Source organism: Myripristis murdjan, chromosome 3 (assembly GCF_902150065.1).
Source record: "Myripristis murdjan chromosome 3, fMyrMur1.1, whole genome shotgun sequence".
NCBI lineage: Eukaryota > Metazoa > Chordata > Actinopteri > Holocentriformes > Holocentridae > Myripristis > Myripristis murdjan.
In genome coordinates, this window is record NC_043982.1 from 23,212,592 (window position 1) to 23,227,850 (window position 15,259).

The following is a 15,259-nucleotide window of genomic DNA, read 5'->3' on the forward strand; positions in this document are numbered from 1 at the left end:
CAATTTATGCAGAGCCGACTCCACCGTATATATATCTTAGTTTACAAACATCTCACTTTTTGTGTTGATGCTTCACATCGAAAGCAATGGGCGGTATACGAGATAGAGAAGCAGCTTGCATTGTCGACTCAAGACACACTCGAGTGCGCTACCTGACAGTTTAAATACCTCCTGCCTCATCACCAAAACATCTGGCCCGACTTTGGTGACTGCTGCAAATGAAGTGTTGTTTCTTACAACTTGGTACCCTCACTTTCTCCAATCATGAATTTTAAGGAATATGTTAATGGACAACTCCCCCAGCATCCCTGGGAGTCCACACGGTTGCAACAACAGGGCAATAAATTCTCATTAAGGCTCCCGTTCCTTGAAAGGCAAAAATTGAAGTTGGGATATTCGTGTTTATAGTCCCAGGCAATTCGAACAAATGAGTAGATCTTGTGCAGGGAAGATAGGCTCCCAGCTTTAATCGGGCTGCCACCAGCTCCCCACCCTCCAACCCCCACCCACTGCCTCCATGGGGAGTGCCAATGATGAAGTCAGCCACGGGGAGCGACGGCCCTGCACCACTGTGCTCAGCCTCTCTCTCTTTCGACAGGCCCATATTTCACCAGAGTCATTCTCCAACCTCCACTGTCACCGTTTCCTTTGCTGTCAAGGGGACGACTCCCATCATCAGATCGGTGATTTCACAGGCTGGTGGCAGCAGCACACCCTCGCCGTAGCTGACTAACATGGCCCTGCTCCAGACAGCTGGGTGACCCCTCCTTAGTAGCTGGCTGGCTGCTCCGATTCCTCACATGCTCTACATGTGAAGATTAGCTAGGATGGGAATTTTTGCCGCATGATGCCTGTAGATTTTGGGAACAGCTGATTTGTGTATTCATTTATGTGAACACCAAATGTCAAGGGGTAGCTGCGATTGCAAGCCAACACTTACTTGTATAACACAAAGCTGTACAATGCTGGAATATTCCTAACATCCTTTTTAAAGTCTCTTAGAATAGCCCTAAACTTAGTGCCTGTATTTTAGCCTGGGTGGTTGGAGCAAAAGATTTTATTATACAGTAATAGAATATTAAGTTATATTCAATGAAATCAAGCAAGTTTAGGAGAACAGCTCTGGTGCAAGATAATCGCCTGGCATCTCCCTTTACCACATTTGAAATATCCTTTGCTGCTTACTGCCATACAGGAGATAAATCTGTTCCCAACAAGCCTAACTCCTGAGACAAGCCCCAGAGAACTTTTGATGTTCTCAGTGAAATCCTTTGATGTTTGCTCCTATTGTGCCACTAATGACATCTTATAATGCCATCAGTCATTTGACAAAAATAGGATCTTGAGGCCCTATAGTGTCTATTAGCTCTAAGGGTTGTGATATGCCATAGTCACTCTGAAACAATGTAGATGGACAACTTTGCGCATTATTATGAGCATTTTTTTTATCCATGCATTTTTCTTCATAGCTCTCTCATTCACAATCCCATTTGCTACAAAGATAGAGATACAAATTCAAAGGGGCAGAGCTGAGTGACTCACTGTCACTACATTTCCAGTCCAAACTATGCCTCTTTATGTCACCAGTGAACTCAGTCCAAACAACTTTTTGTACTCTTCCCAGCATGTTGCACGGTTAGCTATGCCAACTTGTCCCCTTTGTTGAGAAACAATAAACAGGCCAGAATTAAAGACTTTGTAATGCAGCAGGCATATGGTGTGATATGATCTGATTTGATCCAACATAAAATCACAGCAACACAGAAAAGCAAAAAACAGAGTCACACAAGAACACAGGAAAGATAAAAATAAATAGATATCAGTAAAAAAGAAACTACAGTGAATGGCTACTTAGTTAGCTGTACCTTATCCTTGTGAATCACCAAAACATATGGTAATAGGAGAGCAGACCCCTCTGTAGCCCTCCTCTCCTCAGTCTTGGTGCAACCCGCCCACAGGATGTCTGAGTAATCCCACAGTGGGAACACAACTCTGGGTCCATGAGTGTGTGTATGTGTATTTGTCTGCTCATATGTGCATAAATGCACACCTGTGTGTCTGCATGCCTCTGTATCTGTAGTGCGCATTTGTATAAACAGCAATATGTGTGTTTTATAGCATGAAAGGGCAGTCGCTTTTCATTTTTTTTCTGAGAAGAAAACATAAAGGCCCTCTGTGCTCAGTCAACATTAGGTCATACAGTGCCCTTTATGTGGACCTTGCAACCCCCCCACCCCACCCCACCACCACCACCACCCCACTTTAAAACACACATTTTTCTTCCTCAGCCTGACTGATCAGGGAGAAACTGTGTTTACTGGCTTAGAGAATTCTTTGTGGCTCTAAATACAGCATCAATGGTAGTCCCTTTTCTTGTCTTTTTTATTCTATTGATCCTGTCTGGGATAAATTCTCTTTTCCACCCCTGATGTACATTCACATTCACCCAGCCACCGCAGCTTCCCAAAGTATGTAAGGGCCAAGTGCCTTGATCAAGGGCACTTCAGCAGGTATGGTGACACATGAGATCAAACCGGCCCTAAGGGACAACCACACTAACCACTAGGCCTCCATAACCCCCTCCTCATAGACCCAGATGTCATTTAGTAGAGAACTGATTTTCGAGCTGTTATCGAGGGTCAGTGCCATTTGTTTTTAGTCAGGGAAAAAATATTCCCTTCTGTGTCACTCGTCTCCTGATAGGATGCATGGATCCGGATGTTTCCATATGCTCTACAAGGGGACAGAACACAGCAGAACAGGAAGCTGCATCTGTACAGTCTTGTTATTTATGAATCAATGAGTAGATTCTGTGGCTGACAACCAGTCCTATTTACCTCAATGCATAAGCCTTTGCTGTCACTGCCTGTCTGCCGACAAGAGATTTTCATGCTTATGGCAATAATAGAGCTGGTTGGAGGCTGCTGGTGGGTCCTCTGGGTACCTGTATCAGTGTGTAATTTCATCCTCAACTCCACAGAGTAATTCTATCACTCCCAACTCTTGGAGGGGCAGACAGCAGGGAAGGGGACATTTTCAGATAAATCCATTTAAAGAGCCTTTTGAATCTAATCTGTGATGAGGCACCTTCTTAGAAAATGGTGAGGGTGAAATTGTGCTGGGTGTGTTTGAGTTTACCAAGAGTAAATTTGCTAAACAGGGAAGTAAACATAGTCTGGCTGTAGGAGTTCAATCACTATAACTATCTTAGATGTCTTGTGTTCTTGTGCAGGCTTTATGGGAAAGATCAGTAGGACGAAAAACAAAGGTCACATAGTGCCCCCAGTGGAGAGTCAGTGAAAGTCTCATCCATGAGCCACAGAGGACCAATACTGCCATCCAAAGGCAAAAACAGAGTCTTGTAGCTACCACCATCCCCCTCACCCTGTACCCCCCTCCATCTTAGCAGTCTTTAAATGTAGCTGTGTGTCATTTGCTGTGTGTAATGTATTGGAAACAATTTAAAATCACATTTTAATGATTGAGTACAATGTCTTGATTAAATGGGGCCAATTTAACAAACTAAACACTCAAATGAATCGAAACGAATAGGTGCTATGAAAACAACTTGCTTGAGTGATTTCAGAATAATTTTAGAATAAACAGTTTGTAAACTATCAACATGAAAGTTAACATTCTAGCTCCAGGTTTTGTTTGAACAGCATATCCAAAAAGCATCAAAGAAATTAATTTAAGGCCAAAGCTGTCCTCAGGGGAGTCAGGGATCTTTAAAACATTAGTTCTTTGTTCTCAGTTTCAGTATACAGAGAGAATATTATTGTGAGGAGATTACACTGTATATACAATATCTGTACCTGTTAAAACACAAATAATACTTTAAAAAAAAAAAGAACGTACAATTTGTTGTCACTCACTGAGGGAGTGTCATACTATACCTGTAATGACACCACAAAATAAAACCATATTTTAAACACTTTCCTTTTAACCAAGACACACAGTAGTGAGGGTATTTTTTTATGTTACTTTCTGAATATGGGATCAACTGAAAAATGGGGATGATAGTAGCCAAAACACCATAGAAGCGGGGTTACAACTACATGTTTTTCTGTTTCAAAATCCTGGAAACCTGGGAAGTGAATGAGTAATGCTCTGCATTCCTCATGAACAACCACTGAGGTACCCTTGAGCAAGACATTTAATCCCCCACCTGCTCCAGTGCAGCTTCCAGACAGAAGACTGTGCTTATACTGTGCCACTCCCGCATATCAGTGTGTGTAAGGCATGCATGTAAAGTAGGTTGTTGCAAAGAGCATGCATACTCAGCAAAATAAGATGATATGGGTAACAATTGTTGGTATTACTGGGTGTTGAGCAGTAAGCTTTACTTCCATAGCCTCTCACTCAGTGTGATTAGTGAGGAAGGGAGACAAGACAGTGGGAGTAAGAGACAAAGAGAAGGAGAGAGACGGGAAATAGAGGGGGCTTCCATAAATTCAGACTGACATCTGTGAAGGATGAATGAAGGTAATCTGTAAATGTGGGAACTTTTTATTTCATATTAAACCGTCAGCGCCTCTCTGTGGTCAAATAGCCATACTGCATGAGAGTTGTCTGCTACTGTCTACATTTGACAGAAAATTTTATAAAAGGGAATATGCTAAAATGACATTCAGTATACAAAATTCTTACACACATAAACAAACTAGAACCTCCTGAGATTATTGATGGCATCAGACAGATGAATTCTGTTGTTTGATATAACTTATTTCTCTATCTAGTGTATCCTGTTAATGAAGTTCATTTAGTTTGGGGTGTACAAAAAACAAACCCTGATTTAATCCGTATGTTACACACATAAAATCTGATTCAGGCTAAACACAGAGAGAGGAACAGCTCAGAGTAAAAATTGTCCAAAATTGAGATTTTCTACTTGTATTTAAATTTTGTGTCAAACTTCTTACTGCAGTACAGAGAATTCCACTTGATATCACAACACTAAAGTGCAACAAGTGATACATTGCATAGAAATGTAATGAACATGGAAGTCACATAGTTTAATTCTAAATGCAATTAGATAGGGAAAAGGGCAGAAATTGCAACCAGTCTTGTCACATATTTGGTTTACCTGAGAATTTCATTTGAAATAAAAGTTAAACTAAATTAAACATGACATAAAAACTCATGGTAACCCATGCTACAGTGCATTGATACAGAATTTATATAAATGAATACTATTTTTTAACCCAGAAAACAGTTACGGTAAAAGTTACAATGTATTAGTTTGTCTATTCTTTCTTTCTGTAGCAGAAACTATTTGAAATGGAGTTAATCATCAACATAAACACTAAATCAGCACACAGCTCTCATAATGGAGCCACTGAAATAACATACATCCAACACTAGAGTTTCATTCAACTTACCAGACAGAAATTATATAAAATACTACAAAAAGTAGCATGCTCTCTAACATAAGGAAGGCGAACACCAGCATCCCACAAATATTGTTTTTTGTCCAATGATCAATTTACTGAAAAAGACTGCTTTGTAACAGCAGTTTAGCCAAGGTGTGTCTTACTGAACTGACAGCTAAAATACCCAGGTGCTAAAACTGTAGTTAGACATCAATAGATATCACACCACCGGAAGTTTCAAATTTCTGAATTTTTGTGGGAGATGATGAGCTCTGAACCCCTCTGCTCACGCTTTGGCATGTACCTTTTCCCTCATTTCTTCAACACCTCTCTCTCTCTCTATCTCTCTCTCTCTCCCTCTCTCTCCCTCTCTCTTGGAGGCTACATCTGGTTTGGGTTGTATTGTGGGCTGGAGTACTGATCCTGCATGGCTCCGGTAGCAGCTCCCATGGCGGCTTGCTGGGCTGCTGCCTGGACATGAGGGTTCTTCCAGGCTCCCGTGGCCCATTCCTCCTGGGCTTTGGACATGCTGCCACCACTGCCCCGGTAGAAATTATGGATCTACAGGCAACAGTAGATCAAGTTATAATCCACAAGCCCTCAACAGGGAAAGTAAGGCATTTTTACCAACTACTACTTGCTGTTTTGGGCAGATCTGTAGAACTATGCTACTAGATATTCTAATCAAATGACATAACTATATGCAAGTCTGCATTTTTACATCTTTTTGAGCAGTGTAAAGTGTAATCAATCACATTACTTTGATTTATAATAGCCCATGACAATATTTGCGATGGACACATTCTAAAGGAAGACAACATGTATCTGGTAAGTAACAAAGAGGCTTATTTTCAGATGAAATAAAATCACTTGGATGAAATGTTCCACAACTCTTTCCACCTCTTTGCATTACCATCTGTATCAAAGGCCACAGACACACGCCTGAGGCCTGTCTTACCTTAGTGAGGGCAATGAAGGACAAGGAGGCCACAGCAGTGAACATGATTGTTGGGACCAACATGATCAAAGCTATCAAAATGTTATAGCTGAAGAAGGAGATGGTAGCCAGCCAGCCACTGAAAAAAGCAAAAATGAACATCAAAATTATTATTTTTTAAATTATTATTGTTATTATTATTATTTTGATGATTAATGACTATTGGATCATCTGTTGTTCTTGATTACAAAATCAGCACTAAACATCTGGATGTTAAATGCCAACAGTTTTGTGCACTTTAAGTAACGCAGGAAAAGTTTTATAGCCCATACATAAAGACAGCCAGTTCTAAAGTGTGACATTTATAAATTTAATGGCAGCTGTCATAATATTAATTGGGGATTATCAACATGAGTAAGGTGACTTTTTGACGATTCATTTTAACAGCCTCTCAAAATCTAATAATGTGGTTATCATAAAACTTATATGAGGGCAGTTTCGGGTGGTCCATCACTGTCATGTTAAAGAAAGCAGTGAAAAAGGTCTTTTGAACATATGAACTTCATGAATTCATTGCTCACATTAAAAACACTTCACATAAATGTTTTTTTTTCTTAAGTGTTAATAGAGTAACAGTGACCTTTGACATGTTATTTTTTGTTGTATAAAACTGTGGAAAAACTGACCAGTGTTCCAACTATAGTGATAATGAGACTTCAGTCACACTTGAATACCTGTACCTCTCCATATGTTAGGGTTATAGATAGTTTTTTAGTTTATTGTTTAGTTTAGAGAAGTTCTTATTTATTTAGTACATTTTATTTTGAACATAAAAGTACTGAGGCCTGGCAAGTATTTACAGTCAGTCATCCTGGAGTTAATCTCTCTGTTCAACTCACGCTACAGCTTTGTTGATGGGAATAAGGCTAAGCAATTTTATCGATTCTGCGATATATATCTTTATTTTGTTTCCCCAGAAAGTATCGATTTTTCAGCCGCAAGTATCACTGCATTAAGCCCCATTCAAATCGTGTGTTCTGTCTGGCACTCTGCTCATGTCACTGTCACTGCGCTACAGCAGCGCACTGACATGAAGGTGCTGGATTGTGTAACAAAGCGAAGAGTTGCCACTCCTGTCTATTTTCACTGGCTAACAGCAGCACACTGGCTTAGCTTGTCTATTCAGAGAAGAGGTATCACTTCGGCTTATTTTTCAATCTATGTTATCACATGCATACCACTGCTCATTCATTGGTAGCTGAATTGTTAGGTCTGTTTGATAAGTAATTTACATTTTTAAAATAATAATAATAATAATAATAATAATAATAATAATTTAACATATTGTTAAATTATTGGAGTCAAGCCAAACTAATTTTCTCATCACATCTTTGATTCATTTTGTCCAGCATTTGCAAACTGTAGACTCTCTGTCTAGTCAGAGCCATATATTGTGTAATTGATTGATGCTTTCAGTTTTCAGTTCAATTAATTCAATTCAAGTCAATGGAACACTCACAAGATGTCACCAAAATCACTCTGTCCCTTTAAAATCTTTCAGAAAATTATGTAAGTGTATCAAAGCGTATCGTAACAAACAAACAAACAAACAAACATCAGATTTGATTATTTTCAATATTTTGACCAGTGACACTTACATAAATACTATTATATTTGTCTCAAACCATATTTGGAGCTTTCAGATTTCTATCTGTTTTGAGTGCATGAACACTGTCATTTTTATGTGAACAAACCATATCTAGATATAATCTGGATGCTCAGGACACTCAAAACAACCAGGTCTAAATGGGGTTTAACTGATTTAAAAATAATTCTACTTGAGTTAATCACTTCACGACACATTTGATCTCTCATTCTTACCATACTCCCCATCCAGGGATGCCTATGCTTTGGATGATGCTGATGCCAACTTGGGCCATGAACACAAAAAAGAATGCCATGAAGTTGAAGGAGCTGTCACTCCTGGAAAAAAAGGGTGTGGGGGGGGGGCATTAACATTTACACACACACAATCATATATATAATATATATAATCATATATAGATATTTTTATGATCGCTTGAGCTATAATATTGTGTAAGTATATTATAACCAATTTCATTTCAATAAGTTACAGTAACTTTGATTTGACTGCATTTCAGCCTACAGGTTGATATGAACCACTCTGCACAATCAGGACAAGTGTTACAGTCAACTGTGGGAGCCAAAAGCAATCTGTCTGTGGCCAGTGCTACAGCACTTGACACATACACAATACTTATTGTAGAGTCCTGCAGATATACTGTCTCTGATACCCAGTGCTACTGATATGTATTGATATAATACACTGCTATAATACTAACACCTACAGCACTCTGCAACCATGTTAAGAATATAAAATTCAATTATTCTGTTCCTATACACTATTTTACAACATGTTGCTGTAATACTATTGAGTTAATACTTCAAATTACATCTAATTTGCAAAGAAAATGCTGTTACTTATGTTTTTCCAAACACAGCATTTCATGTTTTACTACTCGAAACTAGCAGTAATTTGTGAAATACTTCAACAAAACTTTAAAGGTACACAATGTAGTTTGTGAGCACTTTTCATGGGGGTGACGTATTATCAATATAAACAAAACAACTTTCAAATATTCCAAAATAAGGCTTTGCAAATGTCTTTTGAGATAGGAAATGCACTCAACATATTTATTATTTATTGGCCTAAAGGGGTCAAGGGCAGTTTTTTGTGAGAAATTTTGACTGTAAACAAAACCAAGTGTGTTTACAAGGAAAACTACTGTGGCTACATTTAACGAAACAATGCCATGAAATGCTGACTTACTTGAAGGCCTTGTAGATTGGCCTGAACCAACAGACATAAGAGCAGGGAGTGAACATGAGCAGCCAGATGATAGCCAGGCCAAAGTTGGTCACACCACCACCACCAAACATCCACGCAAAGCAGCCAATCAGATTCACCGCAAGTGTAGCACTGTTCACTGAGAGACCACAAAGCACAGATGCACACAAATGTAAATTTGGCACATATACATGAAGAAAGTGGACACATTGTATTCATTTTGAGATACTCTGAACTGGAATGCACATTCATGCAGAGGTAGAGACTGGGACACTCTCCTGTGTAGAACTGACCTGGATTTATGAACATAAAAATTTCAATTTTGTGTTTTTTATATTGTGTATTTTTTATTTCTGACACAGTGGTCTTCAAATCAAATCATTCAGGACTACAACATTTTGTAAACCTCTATTCATAGACGGAGGGCCGCCCCTTGCACATGGATCTAAACTAATATGCTATGATGTATGGGTCTATATAAGTTTTGCAGTATCCTATAACCTAATGAAGCCTTGTTTGAGTGAAATGTTGTTCTAGTCGATGTGGGTGAAACTGAAGCACAGGACAGCAATATACCCTGTGCAGGCATTTCTTTTTCTCTTTAGACATACATGTATTCTGATCATGCAGCAAAGAACAAAGTTTAGAAAGCATAAATGAAGCCAGCTTGTGAAAGCATACTGTTCAATAAGAGCAATACTTGACTCCCCGCATAGATTGTGTTCCTTGAATAGCCTTTCTGCTTGTGTCCCTCTCAGTTTATTCTCAGGAATATCACAAATGTACACGGCTTCCCACTTGGGTTGCCATTGGTTCTAATTGGAGCGCTGTGTTAGCACCTCAGTTCCAGCTTTCTTCACTTTGGCAAAGGAGGCCAATCAGTTTCAATTTCTGGCCCATTGCAGAGATGCAGAGCACTTTACATCAGAGTTATAAACCCAACCACAGCTGCAGTGAGACAGCCATTAAGGAACACAGTTTCAGTCTCTCTAAAATGCACAATTTATGAGAGAAAATCCACTGGTAATTGATTTCCATACATGCAGTAGGATGGGAATGACTTTGGTTTAAATAAAAAAAAAAAAAATCTAAATATTGCACAATACACAAACAACTGAAATACAAACGGGACAAACTGAATGAGACCCCGATGATTACATCAACCAAGCAATGTGCATGCCATACCCACATACTGTGACAGAGAAATGGAAAATGCAAACACAAGCAAAAAAAGATACAGGAAAGTGCTCCAGTGGGAATGAGCAGTACAGGAGAATCAACAGTCAAAAGCAGATTTGGGCTTTGGATACCTGCTTTATCATTTGTAGAAAAGAGAGGAGGTCTGTCAAAAGAAAAGAGGTTAGCTAAAATGTAAGCTAAATCAGAATAATAAGTACTACATAATTTTTGTTGGGTATCATACAAACATCAATTGGCAAAACCGTGCTTTATTGAGCCTGCAATCTACATATAACAAAACAGACTAGCATGGAGACAAAAAAATAGTGCTCTCTAATCATTCAGTGTCACGGTAAAGGCCATATCGCCCCATTGTCAGCCTTAGTGGAAACAAGTTATCCCAAAATATGATAGATGACTATTGATGAAGTGAGGTTCAGGTATGCAGTGGCGGTTCTGCCCATGTTGCCGCCCTGGGCGAAATTACTGCCTTGCGCCCTTCTGTTCTAGCCGCAGCGAGAACTTCCAAGCGATAATGGCCGTTACCGGTGCCCCTCTGGCGGCTACACGCGCCCCTCCCAGAGCAGGCGCGCCAACACCTGCACAAATACCTTTTTTGGAAAAATACTTTTTATATGGACAAAATCTTGTTTGCATAAAAAAAAAAAGCCACCAGTCGGCATCAGGCGGGCCGGTCGCGGCACCGGCTTGATGCTTACAGGTGCCGCGCCCACCCGGTCAGGTCTGCCGGATCTGACAGGTGAGCAGCACACACATACTGCCATCCTCTCATTATAAATCAACTTTTGTTCATACGCGACTGCAGCAGCACAACGGACAATGACACAGACAACATGGTTGATTATTGACTGCGCAATGTGGCCATTCGCCGGTAATTGCGGCATCAGGCGAGCCTACCTACTGGTTTATATGCAAGCACAATACATGTGTAGACCCCAATATTAGACGAGGGCGTTTTTTCAGGGCATTTTCAATGGAAAAAATATTGTCTTATATTCAGATGAATACGGTAATAGAAAACTGCTTTGCAGCGAGGATGATTTTTTTTTTTTTTTTTTTTTTTTTTTTTGCGCTCATGCCGCCCCCCACGTGACATGAAAATATGCCGCCCCGGGCGGCTGCCCGCTTCGCCCGTGCCTAAAACCGCTACTGCAGGTATGCAGCAGGGAAATTGTGCAGTGTTGGGCCTTTTTCAGGTGGTGGCAATTTCTTTTTTGCTGTTATGTATATATATATTTTTTCTTGCAGCACTTATCTGGAGATTTTCAAATGATTGTAAGGTCTCTCTACAGCACCTTAAAGGCTGGAGTCTTGGTTTTCTTGCCTCTAGCTTTGAGACATTCATGTAGACGCACTTTTAATTTCAATGCTAAACTATTCAGGATTCAAAACAAAGCTGTCCAATCAGTACTATGGCTCATTATCAAATAAACCATTCAAGATGTTAGCCATCGGTCAAGATGTCAGCCGTCATCTCTTTTCTTTATATTCTGCCAGAATATTGGTAATGGCAGGTAAGCATTGAGCTCACTAATGTTCTGAGGAACAACTCAACGAGTCCATTTTCCAAGAATTTGTAAGAATAGTTTAGTCTTTAGTTTAGTCAAGGCTGCAATATCATACATCACAATTGTCCAGATAAATACAGTAAAACTGGCACAAAGATCAGTCTATAATTCTTTCACTTCACTATAAAGAACAGAGTACGGTAATTTGTACAACTTTTAATTCTTAAGTACCCAGTAGCTGCTTTTTTTTTTAAAGTGGCTGCTCTCAGTACATAAAGTTGCAAAATGATCCACTCAACCCTTGATTTATGGTGCGAATGATGACAAGGCCCATATACATTTTATTGCTCACTGTAGGGGACTAAAATACACCCACTGAACAAGTTCCCATAAAATATCTAATTGACACAAATCAGTAATCAGCAATTGCCCTGTAAAACAAATGATTTTAAAAACAACTCTAATATATGTGAATGTATTCCCAAAGAGGATGATAGTAAAATCCTCTGTCAGTACAATATACAGAATTATTATCTTTTTAGCCTACTTTGAATATTTTTGACCATGCCTGTGTTGCTGTTTTGCAGCGCAGTCATGGGGCTGTTTTGGAGTTGAGTATTTAAAAAAAGCACTGTGGGATGCACCTGCTGGCTCTCTTTAGTTAAAGGATGTAAAAAAAAAAAAATCCAGTTTATTGTGAATGGGACAAGGTTTGCATAATAGGTTAACAAAGAAAAATTAACTTAGATTACCTTAGATATGCAACTTAATGGAATAGGCTACCAAGTCATTTTAGCCACTCACATATCCACAGATTGTACATTTTCTTGCACATGCTGCGGTGCTGCTCAGGGATCTCTTCAAAGTCCTGGTAGAAGCATGGCTTCAGTGGGATGAATTTAGGCAGTGGAGGGAAGTTGGGCTCTGCAAAAAGTAATTGCATAACACTTAGAGATTTTACATCAATAATGAGACAGTATTTTCCAGTAAATGTCTACTGAATTGCTTACCAGCCATGTGGACAAAATGTTGATTTTGCTCTTTGGGTTGATTTCTTTCTCAGTCACCTGAAGCTGCACAGTCAGAAAAAAAAATAGTTTATGACTTATTTCTACACTTATGCTCCCTTACAGACTACCTAACCCCTTGTGTATGTGGTTATTGCCAGTTGCTTTGATAAGGCAGTCAAATCTATCACTATTATCTATCACTCTACCTAATAAATCTATCACTTTATTAGGTATTTGTCCTAACACAAACTGCCATAACAGCAAACGTGGAGCCATGAGGCTGGTCTTAACGTCGACACGTTCTGCCGGGGGATTTGTGTGTGTGTGTGTGTGTGTGTGTGTGTGTGTGTGTGTGTGTGTGTGTGTGTGTGTGTGTGTGTGTGTGTGTGTGTGTGTGTGTGACCGCCAGGCATATCGGCTCAGTGGTGGCTCTTTGGGGTTTTAACGACTGCATCTTTCCGGTTTGAGTCTAACCACCGCAAAATGGTAACACCCTTCTCCATGCATTTTTGCATTTAGGCGTGTGCGCTTGTCTCAGTCAGATAACAATCTAGCCCCACTTAAGTACTCGACAAAGTAAGCAGTATTCGCAGTGTTTATCTTGGAAGCCAGTTTGCTGGTTTGACAGACACCTCACCATAACGGCCAGGAATTACGGATTCTGCTGGGAACATAATCTGCTTACCTCCTCCAGAAAGCAGCCGTACTTCTTGGATTGCCGTGCACTGTGGCTCCACTGCACGATTGCACGCGTTAAATGGAATATGACTGACAATCAGGCGATCTCCTCAAGAGAGCAATCAGACTATTAGGACACTTTCTTCCGCAGAATACAACCAGAGCAACAAATCTTTGCTGTCATCGCCACCGGCCAGTCATCGTGCGTAAAGCTGCTGTCACTTCGCCTCAGACCAATAGGCAGACTTCTCTAATCCTCGACGCTGCATCCATGGTCCAATCACCGCTTGGCTCTCTGTCCGTGGTGCTGAACTGATGCCGGCGGTGGTAGTACAGAGCAGTGTGGGTAAGTGCAAACCACCAGCCTTGTCTCGCTGAATGGAGTCACTGCCTGAGCTGGGCTGTCTAAAAATAGCTGCTGAATGAGATCTAGTCTGGTGGTCTGGTTTCCCATGGGATAACAGGATACACTGCTGGCTATATTTATAACAAATTGTAACATCCGGAGATTCGGCTTTGCTGAAACAAACATGGTTACCCAAAATTAAAATGTATTATTCTCTTTTGGACACTGGATGGTGCCACAAGAGTGAAGCCGGAAGTGCAGCACTGAACGCAGCGCTAGATGGCATGCTGTCCTGTGCTGGCTCCCTCCACTGCTGGGCTTATTTTTGTGTCCAGCAGTATTCAGGAAAAGGGTTGCATCCATTCTGTTTATCTGGGAAACAACTACAAGGTGTTTTTGTTTACTCAGTGGCAATAATGCTGTCCCAATGTATCCAGGCTTTCTCCTTATCATTTCTAATTCGGGCTGTTACTTTTCAAAGATTTGAATTGTCAAAATACTTTTTTTCTTTAACTTTCTTCCTTAGGTAGATGACTGGATTACATTGTGCAAATCCAACATATAAAGATCATATTGTAGAGTGTCATGGTTTGTAGGTTCAAGTCCAGCACACTGATGCCTGGTATCAGCGTCAAAATGAAGCTTAATTTATTTGACCTAAATATTTGGCTGAGTCCAGCTCTCCAGCTGGGGTTGCTGTTTCACTGTGCTGGAGAGAGAGTTTTGAGCAATGATGTAATGACAGTTATGATATTGTAACCCTAGCTCCATCACCACAGGGGAAGCCGTTTAGCAGGCTCTATGGGCTTGTGTTCCATACAATCATATAATAGACCCTGCTCATATTCCGGCGCAGTCCGAGCCCCCTGTCTTTTTTTTTTTTTCATCCAAACCTTTCTTCAGGTTCGATAAGAAGTGGCAGGGGGGCCTTGCTAAAGGGCTCCGCCTGTATCTTCCAGTGAAAGCATGCCATGTTGAACCGCCTCGGTGTGGATCTCAACTCTCAGTACATCTGCAAATCTGGAGGCAGGTGCCTTGGTGCTGATGGGATCTGCCCAGGATGCCATGACATATTCCCAGAAGTCTGGCAGGGCTGGTGACAAGGTTAGCTTGAAGGCTGGGAAAGGCCTGTGAAAGCCCTGTTGCAGACACTTTGTCAGGCAAGGGGCACCAGGTGGCAGTAGCTGCAGGCCAGTCTTCTCTGCAGCAACAGCCATGATTGCTGGGAAATCCTTCCTGATGGAAGGAACCCCCAACATGGTGGTGAGGGCTGTGGAGGCATCATTTTCTGTAGACATCCCAGCGTCATCTTCCATTTCCATGTCAGGAAGAGGGGTTG

General features: G+C 40.5%; 1 protein-coding gene across 2 annotated transcripts; it reads right to left on the reverse strand.

The window, feature by feature from the left end:
- Positions 1 to 4,491: 4,491 nt before the first annotated feature.
- scamp5b (secretory carrier membrane protein 5b) lies at positions 4,492 to 13,795 on the reverse strand. Of its 2 annotated transcripts, XM_030048308.1 has the most exons (8): positions 13,582 to 13,795; positions 12,897 to 12,959; positions 12,691 to 12,810; positions 9,161 to 9,317; positions 8,191 to 8,292; positions 6,331 to 6,448; positions 5,740 to 5,933; positions 4,492 to 5,707 (listed from the first exon to the last, which is right to left on the reverse strand). In XM_030048308.1, the coding sequence occupies exons 2-7, from the start codon at positions 12,901 to 12,903 to the stop codon at positions 5,754 to 5,756; spliced, it is 684 nt and encodes a 227-aa protein (XP_029904168.1). In that variant the 5' UTR covers positions 12,904 to 12,959; positions 13,582 to 13,795; the 3' UTR covers positions 4,492 to 5,707; positions 5,740 to 5,753. The 2 variants fall into 2 exon arrangements, with proteins under 2 accessions (XP_029904168.1, XP_029904167.1); XM_030048307.1 differs by having other exon boundaries at positions 4,492 to 5,933.
- Positions 13,796 to 15,259: the final 1,464 nt, after the last annotated feature.